General features: G+C 41.0%; 1 protein-coding gene across 1 annotated transcript in view; it reads right to left on the bottom strand.

Annotated features, from left to right (window-relative positions):
- LOC109912959 (L3MBTL histone methyl-lysine binding protein 3) overlaps nt 1–27796 on the bottom strand; it is a 135833-nt gene that overhangs the window by 12111 nt on the left and 95926 nt on the right. The window contains exons 14-16 of the mRNA XM_048597043.1: nt 21537–21619; nt 16812–16975; nt 9226–9288 (exon numbers count right to left, since the gene is read on the bottom strand). Of these exons, the coding sequence (XP_048453000.1) occupies nt 9226–9288; nt 16812–16975; nt 21537–21619 (310 nt within the window). The remainder of the gene's footprint in view (nt 1–9225; nt 9289–16811; nt 16976–21536; nt 21620–27796) is intronic.

Here is a 27796-nt window from a genome sequence, read left to right as displayed (position 1 = left end):
GAGGAGCAGGAAAGCTGACGTTTCGGGAAGAAGGGTCCAGACCTGAAACGTCAGCTTTCCTGCTCCTCTGATGCTGCTTGGCCTGCTGTGTTCATCCAGCTCCACACCTTGTTATCTGCAATTTTTGTGTAGTGCCTTTTATTTCGGGCATAAAACGGTTGGAAATGAGGGAGTATGGGTGATTTGGGAAGGTTTTCATTGGGGCTAGTGTATGATGAATGCTAACCAACAGCCTGTCTACTGCAATGATGCCTTCTCCCTTCCTCAGGTGCTTATAGAAGACAATCACAAGTATTGTGTCCTCATGACTGTCAGTTAGCAAATGTAACAAATCATGAACTTTCAGCCTCATATCAGCTTGAATTATTGGAAACTATGTGCATTACAGGAAGCCAGGAACATAGCCACTGGAGTAAGATGAGGATTGTACGGTATTGCATGATCACTGAGTTCACGAACTTGTCTTACGCCCCAGTCCCTAGCTGCATTTTTCCAATGGAAAGGCAGGATTGCTGATGGGAAATTGGAGCTCAAGTACTTCAGACCTAAAATGTATGGGCCCTTATTCTGGTCAATATAAACTGAGGTTAGTAGATTTTGTGCAAAATTTTTGACTGTAAAAATATGCATTATTCATAAAAATCATCTTTACATATATACACAGGCACTGGAAGTAGTTCTGTACAGTATTTACATACAAAGAAAGAACAAACATTGCAATCTGACATTCCTTGAAGTTGCAAAACACAAAGGCATTTCCTACTTATGAAGGACACTATTTACACACATTTTGAGGCAAACAGAGGGTCTGATATCTAAACGGACCCGTACTGTACTTTGGCAGGAAGATGCTAGATGGCGTTCTTTCCCCACTGTGCCCTGGTGGCAGCTGCCCCAACCTTTAGCGCAGGTGGTCCTGAAACTTGGAATGTGCCAGGCTGCAATTTGTTTAAATTTCAAAAATATACTTTATTCAGAAAATCATCTATTAAGTACATGCGAACGTTCTAAATCAATTTTGTACTACCTTTGCTGTCAGCAACAATGTTATAGCACTTCTAAACAAAGCACAGCCGTGACTCTAAATGAGGAAATTCAAATGTTGCTGTACAGGTTGTGCGCTAGTCTACCATTAGCAACGTGTTGTAGTCTAGTACACCAATGAAATGCACTGAACAGCCTGTACTTATGCAATTGATATAAAGTGAACTCACCAGAGAAGTTCAGTCTAAGCAGCCTTTTAACAATTTATACTTCCTTCTCAGTTCTTGTGCTGTTTATTTTACAATTTTTCATTCTGATTGATTAAGGAGATGGAGTTGCTTGCCCTCCTCAGGTCCTAGAAGCTCTGTTTGCCTCTTTGCAATGCTAACATCTCATTCTTTCAGCAATTTTCCATGCAAAAAATCTGAAACCCTAAATATGTTACATAACACTGAATGAACAGTAATTGATGCTTGATGTCTTGCCACTGCAAATGATGTCTCATTATCTTAATTACTTTTACAGGTAGGACTTTCTATTTTATGATGAGATAGGGAAATTTTACTTCTGAAAAGGATCCTTATATGTTACAATATAAAGAACATTAATATCTGACACTGAAAATAAAAGACTAAAGCCCAGTCTTCTGTTGGCATTCACAAATTCCTTGAACTTTGCACTTGTGCATCAGAATAAATTCACAATCTCAAAACCTCTGGCAAATCTCAATCAGTTGTAATAGCACTCAATGTCATTAAATTCAGCACCTTATTCTGACACAAAACATGCCATGTATTCTGGCCTGCAATGGTTAAAGGTGATAGAATAGTGACTTTGCGCAATTAGCAAACTGCATTCATTCTCCAGTGAGATAGATTATGCACACTGTAAAATGAAACTAATTACACAGATGAGAAGTTCACTGTCAAAATATTTGACAAGACAATAGCACATGTTATCTGCAATCCATCACTTCGAACAGACAAGAGCAATATTAATTATTAACTATCTCATCTTCATGTTGCTAATTACCATATTTATATGCAAATTACACACCAAGATCATTTGCACTTTAAATTTTTATCTTTAATTATCTTCAAAGTCATAGTTCACAGGTAGACTAGGTCCAGGACATAATCACTGATATTTACCTTAGCTGTTATAGCCTACAATAGATGACATAAGTAATAAATTTGCCATCACTGCAACAAGCTAAAACTTGAACAAGATTAAAGCATTTAATGTGGCTGAAAATGAAAGACATGAGACTTCACAAATGTAGTATAATCATTATTTGTCACTTCATAAAATACAAGTAGTTGTTCTGTTCATTCCGATTCTTATTTACATTGTAATTTTACGTGCATCGCAACAATCAAAACCACCTCTTTTGATCCCTTTACTGTCTATAAATTGTCAGATTGTTGTGTAACATTTACAGAAGCAGAAGTCATGCAACTAAATATTGGGAAGACCAAAGCCATCCGCTTCAAATGCGACCACATCCTTGTTTCCTAGCCATCTACTCCATCCCTTCTTCAGAGAATTGTCCAAGTCCAATTCAGAAATAAGCTCCCAACCACATAGCCATGACATTGTTAAGACTCTGCATTTCCAACTCCATAGCTGATACCATCCTCCTCAGAGCATCTGTTGTTAAAATCCCCACCCATGTAATTTATTATATTATTGATCACACTTCTAAAAGTATCACAAACCACTTTGGTATGTCTGCGGACTGGATTTTACACATTCTCCCCTTGACTGCGTGGGCTTCTTCCTGATGCTCCTGGTTCCTCCCACAGTCCAAAGATGTGCAGGTTAGGTGGATTGGCCATGCTAAATTGCCCATAGTCTCCAGGGTTGTACAGGCCAGAAGATTAGCCATGGAAAATGCAGGGTTACAATGAAAGGATGAGGTGGGTGGGTGTTGTCGGTGGGCTGCTCTTCAGGGAGTCAGTGTTGACTCAAATGGGCTGAACGGCCTGCTTCCACACTACAGGGAATTTACGATACTTACATCTTGAATTCTTGAAAAGTGCTTTATAAATACAAGCTTTTTATCGTTCGTTTATGGGATAAGGATATCACTGTCAAGGTTAGCAATTCCTACTGTCCTGGAGAAGATGGTTGTGAGCTGCCTTCTAGAACCGGTCCAGTCCTCAAAGTAGAGGTACACCTACAGTACTGCTCAGGAAGGGAGCTCATAATTTTAACCCTGTGACAATGAAGAAATGGCGATATTCTTCCAAGTGCCAGGTATGACTCCAATCCTTATTACCAATGACTCCAGTTTTGCCTTGATGGCATGTTAAGTCAAATCCTGCCTTGGTGTAAACAGCAGTCACTCTCACCTTTTGTCCATGTTTGGGCCAAGGCTGCAATGAGCTCAAGAGCTGAATAACACTACTGAACCTCAAGCCAAGTGGAAGTGAGCAGGTGGTTAATGCTGAGCAAACGCTTCTTAGTAGCACTGTCGATAACCTGTTCCATCACTATTTTCATTCAACCATGGGATGTTGGTTTTTTTCTGGTAAGGCCAGTTTTGTTGCTCATTCTTAAAATGTCCAAAAGGAAAGTCAAGAATAAACCACACAGCTGTGGGTCTGCAGTTGCATGTCAGCCACCTTACATTTAGACACATGTAAGATGGCACATTTCCTTCTCTGAAAGGACATTTGTAAACCAGATAGGGTTTACAAAAATCGACACATGGCAAACGTGTGCCATTTGGTAGACTTTTAAATTCATATTTATTTTAGTTGAATTCAAATCTCATCTGCCACAGTGAGATTGGAACTCCACAATTTTTCACATGGTCAGGTAGGTCAGTGTGTTTTCAATAGACTGGCACAGGTTGGCAAGGGCTAGCTAATTTTCAAGCCAAGTTGTCAGTACAACTGTCAGAAAGTTGTCAGGGCCCATAGCCTTTGTAGTATCCAGTACCTTTAGCCATTTCTTGATATCATGTGTAGTCAGATCAAATTAACTAAAGACTGAAATCTGTGACAAACACAGAAAATACTGAAGAAACCCAGAAGGTCTGGCAGCATCGGACCTGAAACATCAACTCTATTTTTCTCTCCACAGATGCTGTCAGACCTGCTAAGATTCCATATGTTCCACAGTTTAGAGATCTGTTGCATTCTGCTTCCACTGTCTGACACATAAATAGTTCTGTATTGTAGATTCAACAGGTTGATATCTCCGTTTTAGGTATCCATGATGCTGCTCCAGGCATTCTGTCCTGTTTTCTTCATTGAGCCAGAGCTGATCCCCTACCTTAATAGTTACGAGTAGAAAGGGGGAGATGCTGGGCCATGTGGTTACAGACCGCAGCTTGAATATAATTCTGCTGCTGTTGAAGCCCAACAGCACCTTGTGGAATGCCCAGTTTTGAGTTACTAGATCTGTTTGAAATCTATAGCCATTCAGCACAGAAATAAAGATGGAAGTGTCCTCAATTTGAAGGCAGGATTTAATCGACATAATCTCTCCTTCTTTATACATGGTCTCTGTAATCACCACAGCATCATAAACCCACAAGACAAAGAGGAAGTGTCAACAGCTCTTCAATTTTTACTAACTACACTCCATGCATTCACATACATGCAGTGCAACCTGGATTTAATTACATTCTCCTTTGCTCAGACTCCACCAACTTTTTTATTTTTGTGCCGTCTGCCTCTCACAGCATTTTGTGCACACTGGTATTACTTTCTAATATTCTCTCCTGGTTTCCACATCCACGCTGAGTTACTTTAAACCCCCCCCAACAGCACAAGGAAAATGCTCCATCTCATTTCTGTTCAGGCGCAACCTATCTGAATTATATAGCTGCTAGCTTTCTCAGTATCAGCGCCCCAACAATCTAAAGCCCCCCCTCTCCTGCACCAGTTTCCAGCCAAGCCACACATTCATTTGTTTTATCTTCCTAGCTGTCTATGCCCTTACTTGTAGCACTGAGATTAATCTGGAGAGTACTACTTCAGGGATCTTGACAGCTAATTTTCTACCTAGCTCCCTAAATTTTAGCCACAGGACCACATTGCTCTTCCTACCTATATTTTTAGTACCAATCTGAATCATGGCGTCTGGCTTTTCACCACACCCACCAAATGCCTCCCCCTGCAGCTATTCGGTGATATCCCTGACCCTAGCAACAGGAAGCCAACAAATCATATCCGAGTGTCACACTGATGGCCACAGGAACAGCTGTCTGTTCCCCTAACTAAAGAATTCTCTATCAGTACTGACCTTACATCCATGGTGCTACAGGCTTGGTTCTTGCTGCATTCCTTCAAGGATCCATTGCCTCACCGAAATCCAGAGCAAAAAGAGGGTTAGCAAGCCAGACCTCTGGGAACTCCTGCACTACCTGCCTAGTGGTCACCGGTTCCCTACCTGCCTGCTTGTTCCTAACTTGCAGTGTGACCACCTGTCTGAACACGCTCCCCGTGTAGTTGCCCACCTCATGGATGCAACTCTAGCTGCTGCTTGAGCTCCAAAACTTGGAACTCAAGTTTTTTCAGCCATTAACACTTCCTGCATGTGGACCTGTCTAGGTCATGAGAAATGTTCACAACCCTGCCACATACCAAAGAATGGACATTCCATTTTGCCAAGCTTCCCTGCCATACCTTGACTCATACTTTTAAACCTCATTACTTATTGTAACTTTCAATGCTTTAACTTACTTCAACTTGTATTTTTACTATAAAACTGGAGATTAGTAGGAAGTAGAACTTCTTCACCGTTACACACAAATCAAGTCCCACTCCTGTGTCGACAAATTCACACTTTCCTTGTGCTAGTTTAGAAATTTATATATTTATCAAAATCGCTGAAGTTGAAACACATTTCTGAAAAGCAACAAACAATTAACTCAGGCTTTGCTGTGATCAAACTCAGACCTCCTTTCCTCTCCTTGTGCTGTTTTATTGGAGATCTGCTCTCTCTTTCTCTCCTCCACTCCCCCCTCTCTCTCCCATTCAGGCTCTTATTTTATCAGTCTATGGGACAGCTCTCTCAATTTTGGCCCAAGTCCCCAGATCTTGCCGGGTTAATGGAGTTCAAATTTCATCATGGTGGAATTTGAACCCATGTCACAAGATCGTGAGTCTGGGTGTCTGAATTACACAACCATTACCACTATGCTACCAAATCCCTTAACAATCATTCTAATGATGGGTTTACCATTATTGTTTAAAATCCAGAACCTGAAAATCTCCAAATCCTACAGCTTTGACAGGAGCTGCTAGAACATCTCTCAAAGATATAAGCATAGGAATCAGAGCCCCAAGAGACTGGAAAATGGTACCACAAGAGAAGCACTTGCTGCCCTCTCTGAGAGCTCATAACTGCTTCTCTATCACCTGTATCACCAGCGAGCATGTCAGCACAACATAGCCAGTTCGGTCGTACTATCTACATCAAGACACTGAGGTCAAACATCATGGCCACCTGAAGTGCCCTCAATGATAGCTTGGTGACTTTCCACCTTCCAAACCATTGCAATCGAGTAAATCCCTTTTAGGAGCAATGGAATAGACAGACCAGCACAGGGTTTAAAGTCTGTCTCTCCTTCTCCGCATATTATTCCCTCAATGGTGGTACGGGTAGTTCCACTGGATGCAAAACTGATAAATTTGGAGATTTGATTGGGGGTGCACAACATATCTTGGCAGCATGGACCAGGCACAGAAACTGTTATTTGAGCATTCTTCTGGTCTGTTCATCAGATCTCTGCATTTCATTCTGGGCCAGCTCTTTGTCTTTGCCAGTTTAATATCCCTTGTTGCCAAGAAGTCAACCTGTGACCTACAGTCTGGTTAAAATAGAGATAGGACAAACAACTAGCGCATAATGAATGAATCATGGCTTCTGACAGGAAACCATGAACAGACCCCTGTACTGGACAGTCTGTGATTACAAATGAGCTGCCTGTGAATGAACTGCATTGCACTGTGTCGAAGAACATGCCAGGCCGGTGATGCACAATGTGAATACTGCCTTTGAAGAAGATATAGATATTTTTCCTAATGATACACTGCACTGTGAACAGGGAAACATTGCTGATATCATCCACTGTACATTGGAACAATTTTGTAACTCATGAATTAAAATTTAGCTGAAAATGAGGCAGAAGGGTTGCGAATATATGAATGATTGCACATATTGCAAAAGCACTAGCATTTTAAACTACCTCTCGGACAGATGACAAAAATGCTTAGCTGTATAAAGGAATGAAAGGCCCAACCTTACACACTTTCTGCATTTAATATTCAAAAATAAGCACTGCCTTGACTGCTGAGTATTTCCTTCTAATTATTTGTGCCTACAATCCTTTGTTTCTTTGTCATACTCAACAATTAGCATAGGCTCCTGAATGGGAAAATTATAGGTTGCCATCCTAGGAATTTCCACTTGAATTAAATTTGGGCCTTAAAATGTACAGGAGAAGTTGTAGAAGCCAGGAAACACTCAAAGGTCCTACTGAATTTAATGGAAGAACTTCTTCGTTTCCTGTTGACAGCAGAGCAAGAGGACGACCAGCTGTTGGGTGGGAAAGTCTGTGTCCAAAGGCACTCGTCAGGCAGCAGGGAATTGAAGGGATTGAGAGCCAGCAAGAAGATTGCAACATGCACTGTCAAAAGGAGGAGAGATTGAGGAGATAGCAGGTCAGGCAGGAAATTTGTAGGAATGAGTGTTTACACTTTGAGGTCAGAGGTTAGCTCAACAGATCACAGGGAAAGAAACAAGTTTACTGGAGGAGACAGAGAAAGCACAGGCTGTGCTGGAAAAGTGATTCCCTGCCAAGTCTGGCTGCTTTTGATTCACTTCAGATGCAGGGTTAATCCTAGGAAACTTGCATTGGAGCCATTAAGTCTAAAAGTCTGCTGAGTCTGTTGACAGAAAAGTAACTTTGCTTACGTTTGAAAATTACTGACCAACTAACTTGACTTCCAGTTGCAGGTCATGTCCTGACAACAGCAAAAATAGGGAGGTTTGGATCGGGTTTCAGATTTTTGTAATTTTAATTTCCGCTCAAGTCATGTTTTATTTCATACATATGTGAAACAGTGAACAGGAAGAAGTCACATGTTGCTTTTCTATAATTATGGTATTGGTTTACTGGTGTGGTACACCACTAGAAAAATAGAAAGCGATTAACTTAGACATTATTAACAAGTGATCCTGATGGTACGCATGAAATGGCGCAAGCCTTCTCTGTCATACTGTAATTCTTTGAATTACTGACAGCAACGCCATAAGAGCTCAGATATTTAAACATGCTGTTCATGCTGTCACTTTTAAGCCAACAAGAACAGACCACTAGCAAAAAGGAATACCTACAGGAAGTACACACCACATGCAGGAGCTAATTTATTACTGCCAGATTATACTGGACAATACAGAAGGGTTCCAGAAATTGAGACTGTAACAATCCTTATAAACCCGGATGAAGGGTTGAACTGTTATTTCACCATTCCCAAATAAATCTGGTTTCGTTTCAGATATTAAGAAAACTATATCAGATTCCACGAATGGTACTGGAGGTGGATTGTTTGCCTCATAGGTTTTAATTAAATAATCCAATTCTTTTCGATTCAATGTTCCAATTCTCCACAAAGAGTGATACGTTTCAAAATAGCTCATGATAAAAATAACAAAAGCTTGGATGAAATAACTTCTTTTTGCTGCCTTTCATGTAAAGTAAACTAAATTGTTCTATGCTTTTGTTTTAAGTAGTACAATATCAATCTGAAGGTTTTAATTTGTTTCTTGAGGATTGACAGAATGTAATAACTCTGAATAACCTTATTTTCATGTTGATTTTTAAAAAAATCTCCTGATAGAATCCTCAAATGCTTCCTGTACAATGAATTACTTTGACCTGCAATCCCTGTTATTATGCACCACTAGCCTCATAATAATGGAAAGAGGCAGCTTTAAGTATTTTGCTTTCACACATCTAGGGACTGATTTTAATTCTCTGCAGGAGGTTGCGTTTTCAGTGAATTAAATTCTCACCGAAATTGTTACCAAAATAAAACTGATTCACAGTAATAAGCTGAAAATTAACCATGTCATTTCATCAAGTCAACAGATTTGGAATGCTTACTCTTCTATTCAGATGGATGAGATAATATACCCGCCCTGATGTTGGATTTTTAAAAATTAGAAAAAGAAATTAAGCAATATTTAACTTTTGTTGCCTAGCAATGTCTTCAGGCTTACCTCGTGCCTAAATGCTTTGGCTTGTTCTTCACAACCTGGCAAACTCAGTATAAATTCAGATACCTACAAATAAAACCAGAGGGATATTACTTTCACAACAAAAAGTAATACATTATTGAATTTTAATAAGGGCACAAATAATCAAATAACTTTAGAGAAGAATATTCCTTTTCCTGGTTTATCCTCTTCAAAAATACAAAGGTGATTTAAGCAACATTTAATTATTCTATTTACCATTCAATAATTAAAGCATACCATTGCCGTCATATTATATCGACCATAGAGATGCTCTGTCATTAGAGAGACAACTAGTAGTTGTTTAACTCAAATAAGGGGAGAAGGTGAGTCTGTCATGGTAATTTCAGCCAGTGTGTGAACTGAACGTGTGCCGTTGTCATCACTCTGCATTTCAAACCAGCTGTCCAGCAAACTGAGCTGACCGATGCCCGTTCAATAATTAGCAATCTCACTATTATTATTATGTACTAGCAGATCGCTATATCTCTGTTTGTAGTGAGCAGAGGTATAGAGTTTAATAAAGAGTTGTTGTCTGCAAAATATGAATGCAGAGGCAAAGGTAAGTACAAGCAGATGTAAATCTTGAAATCCAAAGAAATGCAAAACTCTGTCAGCTCCTCTCCCTGGAAATGTCCAAGACATGGAATTTATGACAAATCTGCTGAACTCTGGGAAGGACCCAATGTTAAAAATGGGTACTGCAAATTTGCACAGTGACAGCAAATATTTTTCCACTGTCAGTAGCTAATTCTAGAGTTAGGTACCTTCCAATTTAAGATGATTGAGGGTAAAATTATGTTAGGAAATCCCAAGGATAACTTTAAGAAGAGTTTTCTTTAAATCATGACAAAACACAAAATAGAAATCAAAATATGGAAGCAGTTTTCATGAATAGATCTGAGTAACCTAATGTGGATTGTCTGACAATTTTTTTTTAAATGCTGGGGCAAGTTAAAAAAAAACATGTGGGCTCTCAGACTCAGTTCTGAGGAAGGGCCACTGGAACCAAAACATTAACTCTGATTTCTCTCCACAGATGCTGCCAGGCCTGCTGAGCTTCTCCAGCAATTTCTGTTTTTGTCCCAGGCCTAAGAATTGGCTGACTAAGTAGAATTATGGGACCTGAGCAAAAATGAGTACAGGTCTGTTGAATAGGTCAGGGCCCAAGACCAGAGTGTGAATGAGAACCTCCCAGCCTAAGTGTGTGTTCATGGACACAAATGTTACCTGACATCAATGGAAACAAAGGGTATATTTGCATTTGAACCCTTTGCTGGGAAAGAATGGGCATCTGGCCTTTGTCAACTACAGTCTGAACAAGAGGAAGGAATGTAAACAATCAATGGCACTGTTCTTACCTGTGGAAAGGAACATCAAAACTACTGCTGATGATTAAAGACTGCACTCTGACTGGAGGACTCAACAGAACTTTCTGGAAATGTACCAGAAAAGGCATATTACCCTGGAGTTGGCCTTGGAAGAATAGCAGAAATGTCACTGAAACTGATGACGCTCAAGGTGAAAGGAAACTCTATCTCAAGAGTTTAACTGCAGTGTGAGACCCACTTCTGCAGAGAGGTCGGGGGTGGTGGTGGAGGGGAGGGGGGGGTGGTGGTAAGGGGGTGGTGTAGAGAAGAGAATTCAGCTCTACAAACTTCGCCAACTTGTCTTCCATGTTTGAGTGTGCATCGGAAGTATTTCTGGGAACCTAGGTTAGTTAGAAAGAGTTCAGTAACTTAATGTTGAATAGCTTTCTTATTTTTGATTACTAACTACCAGGTCTTATTTACACGTTGTGACTTCATCGGTATCCAACTGCATATGTTTGTTGGCTTGATACAACAAGGTACCTGTGTAAACAGGTTTTAAACAAAATATTGGTCAAAGTGTTTGGACATGTGTGTTTTGCCACAGACTACAATAGGGACACCTGGCTTCTCTCAAGTGATTAAAAATTAAGTGTTTGACATGAAGGTCCTATCAATAAAATTCTGCAACACAGTGCAACATTTAGATTAGGGACATATAAAGAAAGTGAGAAAAAGGCCACATTCTGCTGTAACAGGATATCTAACAACATCTGCCCATTAATTAGAATTTGCACAGTATGTTTATGTTTCTAAAATTTTTGTGGGATAAATTTCACTACTGTTGCAACTAGTTTAATTTGAACAGACTGCTGAAAGCACTGCCTGATAACAACATGTGGGAATCAGGGCGTATGGGATCCCAAGCGAACCAGGCAAGCAACTGTGCTTCACCTTAAACGATCAGACATAATGTTTGGAAAACTAACTGCAAAAATGAGAAAGAACTGTAACTGTGGCGAATGAAATGTGAAATCAGACATAGAAAGTGACAGAGTGATAAAACAATTGGATAACAGAGAGGTCAGTTAAGAAAATTAAAAAATATATAAAACATTGAAATTTTACATTTTTCATCTGCCACTATATTTGAACTAATGAAATGTGACAGAACTCAAGGGTCTTAAAAGGTTATGTGGAGAGAGTTGTAAAATTGAACAGAGGACAAAGATTAGTCATGATTATATTGAATGGTGGAGTAGGCTTGATGGGCCAGATTCTCTCCTCCTGAACCAAATTCTTATCTACGTGTAATAATTTATTTTCAGTGCTTGAGAAGTTGATTAGCAATAACTAACTCAATGTGCTGTTAAAAATGCACTTGGACTTGAAATGACCCGACTTTCTATGATGAATTTTGTTCCATTGGAATACCTTGAGGATTCTTATGGTTTAAAATTATGATAATAACTCAGTCAAAAAAAAAGTATACAAAATACAATACAATATAGTACAGGAATGGGCCCTTTGGCCCACCAAGCCTGTGCCAATTCCTAGTCCTTATTTAGACCCACTACACATTGCCCACATACAATTTCTATCCCCCATTCGCCTCCCATTCATGTGTCTACCAAGATATGCCCTAAATGTTGCTAACATGCCTGTTTCCACAGGCTGTGTGTTCCAGGCCCTCACTACCCACTTCGTGAAAAATTTTCCCCACACTCTCCCCTTTTTACCTCGAACCTGTGCCCTCTTGCAGTTGACTTTTCCACCCTGGGAAAAAGCCTCTGACTATCCCCCAACTCTACGCCTCTCAGAGATCTACAAAATTATCAGGTTGCACCTCAGCCTCCGTCTTTCCAGTGAAAACAATCCAAAATTATCTAACCTCTCGTCATAACTAATACTCTCCAGATCAGGCAACATCCTGTAAACCTTCTCTGCTACCACTCCAAACCATCCAAGTCCTTCCGGTAGTGTGGCGACCAGAACTGCACACAATATTCCAATTGTGGCCTAACTAAAAACTTGTATGCAACTGTAACTTAAATTGCCAACTTTTATATTCAATGCCCCAGCCAACGAAGGCAAGCATACTGCATGCCTTCTTGACCACCTTATCCACCTGTGTTGCCACTTTTAGGGACCTTTGGACCTGTATGCCTGGATCCCTCTGTCTGTCAATGCTCCTAAAGGTTCTGCCATTTATTGTGTAATTCGCATCTGAATTTGATCTTCCAAAATGCATCGCATTGCATTTGTCTGGATTAAACTCCATCCGCCATTTCTCTGCCCAAATCTGAAATTCTGCTCACTATCTGCAACACTGCCAATTTTGTTGTCATCTGCAAACTTACTAATCACTCCACCTACATTTTCCTCTGGATCATTTATATATATTACAAACAACATAGGTCCCAGCACTGACCCTGTGGAACACCAATAGTTACTGATCTCCATTCTGAAAAGCACCCTTCCACCGCTACTTTCCGTCTTCTATGACCAAGCCAGTTTTGTATCCATCTAGCCAGCTCGCTCCAGATCCCATGAGCCTCTACCTTCTGTACCAGCCTGTCATGAGGTACCTTATCCAATGCTTTATCAAAGCCCCGAGTTTCATTTCAAGACGCACTTTCTCCTTGATTTTGGCAAAGCGTGACATAAACTTAAGCCAAGTTCATCATAAAAGAGGGTTGGTAACTTTAGTATAATTTGGATTCTGTGATGCAAAACTGTGCAAACAAGTCGAATTCTGACACTATGGCCTTATTTTACTTTATGTTGGGAATTAGCAGGACACGTAAGGGCCCCCTTTCAAACCAACATTCCTCCTCCATCACCCCACATCCACCTGCCCTGACTCTTCCTACTCTGAATTGGGCCGAGGTGATTTTAATTACCAGGTCTTATTTGGATACACCTAAAAAAGAGTCCTGTCGAAATCCAATGGGGATGACAAAGAAGCAATGGCTAGGAATGGGACATTGTAAGGATCGGACCCTACCAAGCAGGATACTGCCCCGGGAAGTTAAGTGACCAATGGGTGGCCCAGAATGACCGGGGAGTTGAGCCAGGAAGATGCAAGATCTTAATGTGGTAAGGACAATTGTTAGATCTCAGCTGAAGTATTGTCCCCAGCTCTGGGCACCACATTATAAGAATAATACACAATAATATGTTACTTAGACCATAGAAACAGTTTACAAGAATGTTTCCAGGGATGAGGAACCACAGCCTGCCCAGAATGCAGACTCCTCTTCTCTGCTCTTCGTTGCTGCAGACTTTGTGATCACTGGCAAAGCGGCGGTAGAGTGATCAAACTTCTCTGGAGTGTTGCGAGAAGAAACCTCAGTGGGGTCAGTGTGTCACTCTTCCTCTCCCTAAGATACACGATGGTATCACCCTACCTCCCTGAGAGGAAGTGGCACCTGGAGCTGTGGTTGAGATCCCTCATCCCCTCTTGCTTTGCCATTGATGTTGATAGAAGGAAGGCAATGAGTTTTATTACTAGACTATTAAACCAGAGACCCAGGCAATGTTCTGGAGACTTCACTTCAAAAAACCCATGTGTCCGAAGGTGGAATTTCAGTTCAATAAAAAAGTCTGGAATTAAGAGCCTAAGGATGACCATTGCTGATTGTAAACATTTAAAAAAAACACTTACGATTAAAGTGATGCAGTTCAATTCCATGCAGCTATCAGCAAATTCTGAGTGTGCTGGATAGGAGTCTCTGTGGCAATCAACAACCTGTGTAGATGGCCAGAGCCATACATAATAGAGTCAACATGGTATTGATAATGTTGGTGGTCTGCTCCATTCTTTGATCCAGCTTACCAAGTGCCCCTGATAAACCTGCCAGCTGCTCTTGAGCCTGTCAATGCAGTTTGACAAAGTCTTTAATGGCCCCAAGAATAAGGGGTCGTATTCTGCCTGGGGCTAAGCAGATGCCTGGTGTCGGGTAGTCCGCTGTGTAGTGTCAGATACCTGGGACATTTCTTCCTTTATTAGTTACAGATGTGTGTCAGCAATGTGTTCACCTGACTGCATTCCTAAATCTAATCTAGAAAGAGGACCAACTAAGGTGAAAGTCCCCGAGCTGGTATAGCATGCAAATGAGAGCCTCGCCAGTGCATCCTCTGAAAGTTCTGTGGCTTCCTCTTCGGAGGCAGAGATGAAGCTGAGGGCCATTAGTGCTGGCCTTATGAAGGTCCACATGATGCCACTAGTACATGCAAAGGAGAAGAGAGGGAACGAATTGTGTAACAGGAATAAATGATGTGTAAATCAAGAAGGTGTTCACACTGATAGCAACATGGGAGTGCCGCAGCACAATAAAGTTTACTGGGTTGGTTGACGTGTACCTGTGCCTACTGCAATCATTTGTGATCTTCTGTCAAATCCAAAATGTTCTCCCCATAAGGAGTGAGGAGTCTGATGTCACACCTGACCCCAGCTTTCCTGCAATGAGACAAAGGATAGAGTTTTTATTTGATTCACTCGTAAGACATGGGCTTCGTTGGCTGATCAGCATTTATTGCCCATCCCTGGTTGCCCTTGAACTGAGTGGCTCACTAGGCCATTTCAGAGGGCAGTTGAAAGTCACCAACTTTGCTGTGGATCTGGAGTCACATGTAGGCCAGGCCAGATGAGGATGGCAGTTTCCTTCCCTGAAGGACAAGAGTGAACCAGATGGGTTTTACTGACAGTTGACAATGGTTTCACAGTCGTCAGTAGATTCTTAATTCCAGATTATCACTGAATTCAAATTCCACCATCTGCCATAGTGGGATTCAAAACCAGGTCGCTAGAACGTTAGCTGAATTTCTGAATTCATTGTATAATTGTATATTCATTGTATAATTCATTGAATAATGCCACTCGGCCATCGCCTCCCCCTCCAGTATGCCTTCAGAATGACTTAAGTCAGTGGTGATATATGAGAGGTGGTGAGGTGCTCTCTGTGGCTGAGAGCCATTGAGTGGCATGATGTGTGCAAAAGTAAGAGCTGCAATCCCTGAACCTTGGTAAGATGCGTGTGCAGTGGCAAAGTTAGAGTGACCAGTGGCCCTGTGTGTGTGGTTGCAGAGAAGATTACATCAGTTACCTTTGCGAAATGCAGAAAAATCACAGACTTTCCTCCTGAGCCACTGAACATTCCACTTCACTTGGAAGACAGCACTGCCCTTCTCTTCACCATCCCATCCTCCAAATCCCTGTCCGTGAAGCAAGGAGTGAGCTTTCCTTTCTTCTGGGTGATGCCCTCAAGTCTAACGGTTGAGCATCCCAGTATGAAGGCCAGTTCCTGGCTTGTAGTATCTTAAGCGATGGGCAGCTGGATTTCACCAGAGGGGAGAATACTTGTAGGTTGTCTGCAGCAGTGAGCTACTTCATCTGTCCAGTTGCATGACTTCCCAAGAAGAATGCCCAAGAGCACGTTACATAATTAATGAGGTGAACAGTGGAGATTCCAGGAGAAGAGTCACTCCAAGCTACCGCTGACCGGTCACCACGAATCTCATTGCACAAAATATTTTAACTGAAACTGGGAAAATTTCCAGTTTTTGGATGATATGGTTGTGGCCTCAGCTCCAGTGTCCTGCCTGCAGTCCATAACCCATCAGTTCCCTTGTCTAACAATAACTCAACAATAGTCAACAATCAGGTGCACATGCGCTTTTTCTGGCTCACCAGAATTACTCTTGCTTGGGCCTGTTCTGGACAAGTTCCTCCCAGATTTTGCAGCTAAGACAGTGAGAAGCCTTTGACAATCTGTGTTAAAACTGCATGCTTTAATGGTTATAACATTCATCTGTGCTTTGCCTCAAATTAGGCTCCAGTACTGAGGTGGGCATCTTCCTAAAATCTGTAAATCAACCACTATAACAGTAAATGTGGCAAATCGTTTGACTGCTATTCAAACACCCTAGCATCAGGCAGGCCGAGTTATACCTGAGACTCTAGTACTTTCCTAACTGTTTTCCAGATGGTACTTTGACACTGTGATGCTTGTGATTATTATTTCATATAAAGCATATCAGTTTATCAGTCCCATTGTTCTTGCAAGACATCTTGTGGTGTTGCTTAAGATTAGTAGGAAGACTAACTATTGTATCACATTGAGGTGCTATCAATAAACTGAAATGCAGACACAGTTGGATGATTAAGTGCGATATTCATACAAAGTTCACACTGCATGTAAGATTTTGTGCATGCTGTGCAATTTTGTAAGAAGAAAATTTGATGGCTTCCTTCCATACCTCATCAATAGTCCATTTTGCTACTTTTCTGGCTGTGATTCCAGCAACTCCAGGTAATAGCTTGCTGTGCTGTTCCCAGCAAAGAGGCAGGCTGGGCACTGGTGATGCTGAAGACAAAAACACGGACTGATGCAATGCCTGCTGCAGGTTGAAATCATCATTTTCTGTGAAGATAGTAAATTGGTAAAAATAATTAACTTCATATTAAAAAATAGTAGTTAAAAACATTAAAAGCTATATGCACATCTCCTTAAATTGTGGTTCAAATACCATAATTTGGGTTTTATTAAATAAATTTAGAGATTAGTCAATGGTTTTGAGTTGTAATTCTTTTTTTCCTTTCACTGTTCCTCTAAATTTCTCCACTTCTCTTTAAGCATGCAGGTTTAAAGTTAGGATATAGTCGCCTTCGTTTCAGTATTTGTTTCCAGTTTCTTGGTTTGTTTCAATATCGACAAGTCATTCTCCAGTTATGGGCCTGTACTGCTAGTGTTAGTCGGCTAATTTAACTGTGGAAGGCATCACAAACTTTCTTGCTATTGTCCAATTTCTCCATGCAGGTCATATCTAACATACGTGACTTAATGTTTAGAAGAAGTTTTTAGGAGTAGGGAAATGTTTATATTTGATAGCTGTCAAAGTCCCTCTCAAGAAACTAAAACTGAAGCTCAAGATATTGAAGATAAGTCACTGTATGGATAGGAAACTGACTGTCAGACAGGGATAATGGTCAGGTACTCTAAGATGAGCGGTGTCTTACGGGGATTGTGGGGGGTCCTCAACTATTCTCTGTATTTATTGACAATTTGAATTTTTGGCTCTCTCTGCCATATTCTAAGCTTGCTGATTACAGTGCCATCTATCTTTTGCATTACCAACATAAATGGAAATATAAAATTACAAGGATATTACAGAAATTAAGTGAATGGGAAAACTTCAGCAAATGGATTTCGATATAGACAAGTTTGAGGTCATCCACATTGCTCCTAACAATGATAGATCTGAGTGCTTTTTAAGTGGTTAAAAAGCTAGAAACAATGGAAGTCCAAAGACAATGGAACACATGGGTAAAATTTTATGTGCAGATACAGAAAATTCATAAAAATCACAATTAGAATGCTGGCCTTTGCAACTAGGTGACAAGGTTAGAATAGAGTATAATTATGCTACAGGGATACATAGACCTAACTTGATCTGGAGTACTAACAGCAATTTTGGGCATCACATCCAAGGAAACATATTACGGCTCAGAAATGCCAATTACCGGTGACATAGATTCAACCAATGGTTTCTTTTCAGCCAAAATTCCATGTCGGGCCTTACCTGAACATTTCATTCAAAGGAGAGATGTTGTGTCCAGTGTGTTTGTGTTTCAAGCCAGTTGAGGTTGAGTTGAGGGTAGGGGTGTGAATGTCAGGTTTGGGGTCACAGGGGCTGGGAAGTGTAATTGGGGGTGGTGTGCCTGTTGTGGATCTGTGGTTCAGTTTAATTGTTAACCAGGAGTTACAGCTAGTTTTCAATACTCTATCATTACCGGAGAAGCTGTGCGGCTCACAGTTAGAACCCTACAAAGTCTCCAATTTGAAGAGACTTTTGCAGAAGTTTAAAGATGTAGGGGAATTGTCCATCAAAAACTTCAATTTTCGGGGCACCTCCCAGAGAGTTAGCTATGTTGGGGTTTCCATCTGGTCCCAACATGCAACTCTACTCTATGTTGCTCCAATGACTATTTGACCACCAGAATATCTGGGCAATTAGCCTTGGAGGATGCATGGATATACCACCCTGATACCTGAACTCCAAAGACTAAATTACAAAGAGATATTACATAAACTAGACTTGGATTTCCCAGCAATTTAGAAGTTGAAGGAACAATCTGATGTAATCTTTCAAGATGCTGAGGAAGTTTAAGACAAATTAAAAGTATTTCCTCTGATAGGAGAATCTAAGAGGAGGAGGCATAACCTAAAATACAGGTCTTTCAAGATTGAACGTTTTATTTATTCATTCATGGGATGTGGGTGTTGCTGTTGGACAATCCTAGTTGGTCTTATGTCTCCCTAGAAGAGGTGACTGTGAGCTAGGAGCTGCCCTCTTGAACTATGACAGTCCTTGAGGAGCAGAGAGGAGCTTCTGATGAGAAGGAGCGTGAGAACCCAGAGTGACGTCAGAAACAAGTCAGTAAGTGATTGGCTGTTTGAGGGGTGAGTATAACTCTAATTTTTTCTTACCCTAATCAAATAACCTGTTGGAATTACTGTACTTAACTGTTCATGTACATTAGTGAGAATTAGATTTAGTTTTTCTTCAACTGGGTAATTTTGGAGTTAATTAAAAGGGATGGCTGGCCACCTCATTGAGACGGTATGCTCCACCTGTAACATTAGGAGTTCTTGGATACTGATAGCATCAATGAGCACCATGTGTGCAGGAGGTGCTGTTAGTACCTCCAACTCGAGTGCCCGGTTATAGAGCTTACCGAGGTCTGGAGGCAGTAAGGAACATCCAGGAGAATGAGAGTTACGAGGATAGAGCATACAAAGTGGTGGTCAACCCACAGTGTAAAAGGATGCAGGAGGACAGGGAATGGGTGACTGCCGCATGCAAACATGAGGCAAGGCAGGTAGTGCAAGCGTCCCCCAAGGCCATCCCAATAGCCAATTGATACTCTGTGTTGAGTTCTGGCAACAGTGATAATGTCTCAGGGAATTGCAGCTGATGCAAAATTTGCAGCACTGTGGGATGCTCAGCTGGACAGCGGGGGAGGAAAAGGTGGTTAGGACTGTAGTGAAGGAGACTCAATCATTAGGAAACAGAGAGGTACTTCTGCAGCCATTCTAGTTACAACAGGATGGTGCAGTGCCTTTCTGGTACAAGGGTCCTGCAGGTTACTGTGCAGCTTTTGGGCATGTGTTGGTGGTGGTGGCGTTGGGGTTGGCGGAGGGTGGGTTTAATCTTTAAAAGGAGTCAGCACAGGCAGATGATCAAATATCCTCCTTCTGTACTGTAAAAACACAACAGCCATATTCCAGTGAAAGTGGAGTGTGTGTAGCGCAGGGTTCAAAATTATTTTTCTTTCTCAAGGGCTCCTCCTGAGGTTATCTCAACAGCTTTATATTTTCAGGAGCTACTTTTTTTCATTCTCACTAACTTATTTACTTGGAGATACTGTCACATAGCATCAATACCTTCTGTATTTGTGTTGACATGTTATTTAGACTCACACAAACAAAATTAGAATAGCTCATTAACATCTTCAATTAATATCACCTCTTCATTAAACTCAAAACCACAACACCCAAGGAAAGCATTAATTTCCATGACATCATAATATTTAAACTAGTACAAGATAATAGGCATTAAATGGCAAAAGTTTTCGCCCTCCCAAAATAGTTGACAGATGCTTCTACACACAAAAAGCCAACATCGCAGACAGACCTTCCACAGATGGGGGAGGGTACAGTCAATACATTTCTGTCACATGTACAAAGCTGTAATATTTTAACCAGTCACAGGCCTATTAACTGCATCTTGGATCTCATCTCAGATTTGAATTTAACAAATGACACTCTTCATTACAGTAGGATTCATTATACTTTTGCCAAACATAGCTGCTGCTGAATTTACACAGTTCCACACATTTCATTCATTTTCAAGGAATTTATTACTTCAGTAATTTCAAGTTTTTTTGGATCACAGTTAGCCGAATATTCCTTTGTTCACAGCTTTAGAAAACTGGTCTCTTTCCTTTGCAGCCTCTCTCTCCACCCCACACTCCACTTGCAGCCTCCATCCCCTGGCTCACACCTCATGCACCGTTGTTCTCACCTCTCATAACTCTTACAGCCTCTCAACCCTTTCCCTTCTGCAATGAAGCCCTTCTCCCACTCTGCCCTCCTCTGGCTGACAACTCCACCAAGGACTATGTGAACAACTAATTGGATCCAGCAAAAGGCTCCCCCACCACGCTACCAGCTCTCGCCAAAAGGCTCCCCTGGCCAATCACTCAATGCCAGCACTGAATTTCCAAACTGCCTGCTCTCCCTCCAGTCATAAGCTGTATCTCTCCTGGGTTTGCTGAGTGAACAGCAAGAGCTAGAGAGGTTAAAGCTGTCATTGCAAGAGTAACTCCTCACCATTATATCTATTATTTTTCCACAGGTGACCTTTCACTTGGTCACTCCCTGTGAGTGAATATTTCCAGGCGATTTGGGGGTTTTGGGGACAAATCCACCCATCGTCTTCATGTATTTTGAGTGTTGCTGCAGTACAACATTGGATTTGATTAATTTAATAGCATATGACAGAATGATGCCATGACAATCATCTGAGAAATAATGGGTTCGGCAGGTCACCTGACGATGCCTCTATATGCAGAAATAACCTCATCCTCATTAACTCTTTAATGTTCCGTGATGAAACCTCACCTAGATTTGTACTAAGTACATATCCCAAGGAATTGCCTATAAGAAAAAGTACAGACATATAATGTGTTCGTATTTCGTGTCACTATTAAATGAACCAAGTAAGCTCATCAGTGGGTTCAAAGTTATGAAATTTGGATTAATGCACTTGGTTACTGAATTCCTGAAGTCTACACAGAAAACATTTTGTATGCCATAGTGAAATCTTCAGTGCTGTTTTTACTAACGCTGGTAATGCGGAAATTTCACAAAAATTCATTTTGGATTGTTCAATTTTATGTTCCGTAATCTGTTCCTTTACCTTTGTTTTCATTTTGCCAGTTAACCTTATTTGTAACTTCCTCTTCCTGCTTGATTCTTGGATGCTTCAATGGCCTTCCAGCTCTAGAAGAGGAGTCAAAAAACAAAATAGTATTGCTTAAATAAAGTAATTTAAACAAAAAAAAAAAATATTTTGAAGCATATAAATATATACAGCAAATATTTTTATTATCTGGCCCCCAGGGGACCAGGAGTGTGCTGGTTGATCAAATATTCCAGATAAGAAGAGGTGCACATAACCGCAGTAAACCCTGACCAAGTGAAGCTTCGAGACATAAACATCTCTCAAAAAAAAACTATGTAAAGCATCACCACACTCACTAAAATCAACGTAAAAACAAAAGTAATAAACGTATGGCAGGATTTACACACATGGGTATATAAATAAGAAGGGTTTAGAGGGATATGGGCCAAATGAGACTAGATTAATTTAGAATATCTGGTCGGCATAGATGAGTTTGACCAAAGGGTTTGTTTCCATGCTGTACAGCTCTATGACGCCAAGTATAAAATTTTCCAATTTATCTGGTTTCAAACCAAGTTTGATAGAAACCATGGACCGGGTTTCTGCACGTTAAAAAAAATTACTATTTATTACAAGTTAATTAGATTCTAGCTACAGGCAAACAGTTATAAACTGTCAGCATACAACACTGCAATTTAGAATTCTAAACCCGTTATGAATTCGGCCATTTTACACACACACACACACACACACACACACAGAAAATAAGTGGTGAGCTGGAAAGCTGGAAGGTAATGCAGCAGTTTCTATTCATGAGTTGCTGAGTTGATCCTTATGACTCTAATGCTGATCAGAATGTTGCTTTAGCTGGATACTTCCACTGGTTTGCAAGAGACATAAGGTGACTGACTCATTTATCAAAGGTCTCCAACTGATCAGTTTAAAGTCAGCCACAGTACATAGAGACATCTTCTTTGCTGGTGGAGTTAATGCTGAGTCCAGTGTGACTCTTCTTCAGAACATTCCCTCTTAGCTGCACAGCAACACAAAAATTCCCATGCAAGGCATTCAAACGCATCTCTTAATACCAATTGTTTCCAAGAGCAGGGAATTCGAAGAGTCCAGGGAGGGAGGAGATGGTATGGACTTGGAAGAAAGACCAGGAGTAAGGCCAGAGAGTCAGGGAAAGAAGATCTGGAGCACAGTCTTGAAGGAGTAGGTGTAAACTCCAGGCCAGCGATCACACCATGGCAAGTTGATTGGCTAGTGCTCAGTGAAGCTGCGGCTTATTGTTATTTGAGAATGGCGCTCATCAGGAGTAGTTGTTTGAAGGTAAGTCTTTAGGAAACAAAATATTTTCAATACAGTGTAGAGCTGGGAGGAACGCAGCAGGTCAGACAGCATCAGAGCAGGTAAGTTGATGTTTCAGGTTGGGACCTTTCTTCTGAAGTAAGGCCCTGACCCAAAACGTCAATTTTCCTGCTCCTCTGATGCTGCCTGACCTGCTGCGTTCCTCCAGCTTCACACGGTGTTGTCTCTGACTCCAGCATCTGTAGTTCATGCTATCTCCAAAATATTTTCAATGTGACTGCTCTGGCATGTAAAGGCAGACATTTCTGGCAGCACTCTCAAATGACCTTGTTTTTATTTTCTTGGACTTGTAGAATTGTGTGTATTGATTAATGGGGCATTTTGCAGCGGAGCTGAGAGATTCATTTCAGATCTACAACCAAATGTGGCTGCAGGGCTGCAGGAAGACAAAGGAAAATCTCAGCAGTAGCATCAACAACTTACAAGATGCTCATGCTGGCACTAAACTTGTTTTTATTTATCTTTTTTGCAAAAAATACTGTGGAGAAATACATAGTTAAGGACAGTGTGTGGCTGTATGAAATTGAATTCCAGTCAGTGTGCACTGGCCTGCAGAGCAGATTGTAGTTCAAGTATACAATTAACAACCAATTATCTACAAGAAAGATCAGGTAAACTTGTTTTTAATATATTTGCAGAAATTTGCGGAAAAATGTAGGCTGAAAGTAGTTGAATTATAAGATAGATTTGCCACTCCTTTATTGATTTGCTTACAGGCCAATTATTCTGCAATTTTATTGGAAAATATTTTTTGTTGGACAAATTCAGTGGAACTAAATGTCTAACAACTATACCCATAATTTAAGGGAATGTGGCAAAAGCTCAGTAAAGCTTGTGTCATTTGTCTTTGACATGTAGTACATGCATTAATTTCATTTCATTTTTCAGTGTTTTCTGGGTGTCTTTACACTATAAGTTTGGAAATGAGCTTGAGTATCTTTAATTCACTTCTTCCGTGTTCACCATATATCTGATATCCCATTTCATTAATTTTAATCCACCAATAAAATTTGAAATCTACATCAACATTGAAAAGACTTGAGTATTAAATCATACTGGGGAAAAATAAATTAAAATCATAAAGATGCACAGTGCAATGTTAGTCTCTTACGCTCAAGGTGAGCAGAAGACAACTGCCCAGATATTCAGGAAAGCCATGGTACCTGTCTACTAGTCAGCTACCAGCAACAATCATGTCCAACTGCTTGCAGTGAACAAAGTATTAATTGAGCTGCCTGTGCAGAACCGGGAAAAAAATCTACTGATAGGCAACTGGGATTTACCAGTCCCTACAGTTCAGGTAAAGGTACTGGGCTGGCACTGCCGTTATCTTCTTTCTGAGGTAAGTTTCTGCCAATGAAGAGAGATTGTGCAAAATGCTGGAAGTGCTAAAAATAAATGAGTATATCACCGACAATGCCACTATTTATTGCCCAGCGCCAACTGCCCAAACGCTGGTGAGCTACCTTCTTGAACTGATGCAGCTCATGCGTTGTAGGTATTCCCACAGTGTTGTTAGTCAGGGAATTCCGGGAGTTTGATCCAGTCACATCAAAGAATTAACAACAAATTTTAGTCAGGCTGATTGTGAATTGATGGTGAACTTTTAAAAGTGCTGGTGTTCTAATTAGCCTACCACACCCATTATTCTTGGGGCACAGGCTAAGATTTAGGCCTTATTTGCAACGCTATTAACAAAAGACAATGTTAGGAAATTCCACCATTTGTGTACTTTTCCCTTTAGTAGTATACAAGAGATTGGTCCAAATATGTGCAGGTTAGGTGGACTGGCCATGCTAAATTTACCCATAGTGTCCAGGGATGTGCAGGTTAGGTGGATTAGCCAGGGTAAATGCAGCATTATGGGGATAGGGTAGGGGCACTGGATCTGGGTGGGATGCTGTTCTGAGGGGCCACTGTAGAGTCGTGCTCCAAATGGTGTCCTTCCGCACTGTAGGGGTTGTTGGGATTCTATGGTCAGTTTTGAGCTAAGAAAAGTATGGGCTCAAAAGAAAACAGCACCGCTTTTGACTGCATTGAGAGAATAACTGGTCTTTATGTTACTCAAGAAAACCTAGTCCTGCTACATTATACATGAACTTAAAAACAGAAGCACATGGATGGAATATGGATAAAGGTTAGTGACAAAATAGAAGCTTTGGAGATCCTGCTAAGAGATGTTGAGGACACATCTAAGACAGTCAAAGTGGAAACTGATCAACGTTTTCACTTGCCTTCCATACCAAAGTGTGCTGATGATGAAGGCTTGACACGCTTGTGGTACATTGTTCTCAGTCACATTGCTGTTGGGCTACACTAACTCAGTTTGGACATACCAGCTGCAGCTTTCACAACGCACGAGCTGATTTCAGCATGGAGTAACAGACTGCGGAGCCTACACATATGAAGCCATCAACAACCTCAAGTGTCATACAAACATATGAATTAGGAGCAGGAACAGTCCATTCAATCTCTTGAGCATGCTGTGCCATTTGATAAGCTGGAAGGATTGTGGCCTAAACTCTACCTTCATATCTACCTTCTTTAACCCTTAACCTCCTTAAATTAAGAATGTTCCACAACTCAGGTTTTAAAATTCCCAATGACCCTACCTCCACTGTTCATTTGGGAAGGTAACTCCACAGGCCAATGACCTACTGAAAGAGAACAAAACTTCCCATCTCTATCTTGAATAGGAGTTTCCCCTCTTACCCTTAAACTGTCTCTCCTGGTGTTGGCTCTTTCAGCATCCATCTCGTCAAGCCCTCTCATGATCTTATGGCACAAGTCTTTTGCTGTTCAGAGCTAAACTGCTACTGTACTGCACCACAAATGTAGGCCTGTTCCTTCAGAAATGTGGAATGTATCTGAAATCAAACTGCATCTATATATTGCTAGTCTGCTGTAGGAAAAGCAATGGCCCTTTTCACAGCACTAGCTGCTGCACTCTTGTCCAGTATTCACTAACAAACTAGAAAGCTTTGAGACTTTTAACCAGCTTTTCATTGTGTACAAGAATGAGTGAGTGGCTAAACGGACTGATGAATGTGTAAATAAGTAGAGTGGGTACAAGCTGGTAGGTGAGGTAGATGGAGGTTGGTTGCATTAATACCCAGGAGTTGGACAAGGATTTTTCTGTAACAAATCCTTGGTCACTATCCAGGTAAGTAAGTCAGAGTTGTCTGAAGTACCTGACTCTAACTCAGAGTTGAACACTTTGAGGGCTATAGGGAGCAGGGGAATTTCCCATTAGAGGTTCAAACTTTCTAGTCAATTCCCATGAAGTCCCAGCATGCATCTTGGATTATACATCCTTTTTCCAACTACGCAGGGATCAGAAGATTTAGGCCTATATGTTTTTTGAAAAGACCAACTCTCAGTCTTCTAAAGTCCAATGGATACAGGCCCAAAATGTCAAACTCTTCCTAAGGTATCCCTTTTATTCCAGGACTGAGTGGACCAAGCCTTCTCTGAACTCCTTCCAATCAAATTACATGCTTAAGTAAGGCAACTAAAACCATACACAGTATTCCAGATATGGTGCTTGCATCCCATTGTAATGTTGTAGATAGCACCATGATATTTGTCTTCCTGATGCTGATGGTCAAAACAAACTCTTGATAGGCGCGAGTCTGTCAATTTTTCCCTGAAAGTGCTCGTTGTTATGAAATATTAGTGCGGCACCATCAGTGTTGATCAATTTTTTGATAAGGATCATGTGCACCTTTGACTTGAATTTCAGGCTAGCAAGGCTAAACAGTTTTCTGTCAATTTTGATCAATAAGTAGACTCCTCCTGTGGATGACCTGAAGGCATATGACAGCAGCCTCAGATGAATATACCAAAGAGTTTCCACTCTCGTCCAACATTTCCTACCATAATCCCTCCCTCCCAGGATTCAGCAGAGTGAGCCTTTCCTGAATTGCTTCTAAATCAATTTTATCCCTTCTTAAGTAATGGGTCAAAATTGTACACAGCATTTCAGTTGTCGTGTTTGCATCACATTGTCAAGGCCTGTTTAATGCCACAATAGACCTCAACAGATTTCAAACTTTGACTTATCGCAGCTAACATTATCCATCATGTTATCAAGGAAAGAGGAGATTAAATTGAGCAGGTTCAGCGGGCTACAAATTTTCTGCAGCAGCTTAAACAGAGCTCGACTGCTTACACAATGGAATGCATTGCTGAGATCAACAAAGGCAACATACACTCATGTCCTTTGGCCACGGCACTGCACTTGCAGCTTCTGGACTGAGAAGACCAGGTCAATTGTTGATCTTTCAGTTCTGAAACAAGACTAGAATTCAGGGTAGATGTCTGCAGCCAGGCTCTGCAAAACAAGAGCAAAACTGGCAAACACTTTTGTGGGAGATGCCTCTGTAGTTGTCACAATGGCAGTGGCCACCCTTGTTCTTGTACAGGGTCAAAATCTTTGCATCATGAATATTGTGGGGCACTGCATCCTCCCTCCAGCAGAAATACACAAATTTGTGCAGATCATGCAGGGGTGCTGATTTCTCTGCTTGATGACTTCAGACGGTACAGCTTCAGCATCTGGAGTTTTTGCCCACAGCAAGTGGGCCAACAGCTTTGCTAAAGATCCTCTATCGTGGGTTTGATATCCAACTCTACCATGACAGGCAGACTTTATGTGGTGCCTAGAACTTCCTCAATGACAGTGTTCTCCCCAGAGTACAAATCAAGGTAGTGTCACCAATTTCTCCTATTTATTACAGTTGGTTTGATGTTCCCTGCCTTTCTTTTCAGTTGAGTTGCTTTCTTTGCTAATAGACCTACTGCTATTTTGACTGCTCCATATATGCCCCCCTGTGTTGAATGGATTAAGGATGTTCTGACAACATTGCAAGAAATACCACTAGTGCACCACATAATTGTCTGTC

Source organism: Rhincodon typus, chromosome 5 (genome assembly GCF_021869965.1).
Source record: "Rhincodon typus isolate 14 chromosome 5, sRhiTyp1.1, whole genome shotgun sequence".
NCBI classification, from domain to species: Eukaryota; Metazoa; Chordata; class Chondrichthyes; order Orectolobiformes; family Rhincodontidae; genus Rhincodon; species Rhincodon typus.
The sequence above is the reverse complement of the archived record's forward strand: the minus strand, read 5'-3'. Positions and strand labels throughout refer to the sequence as shown.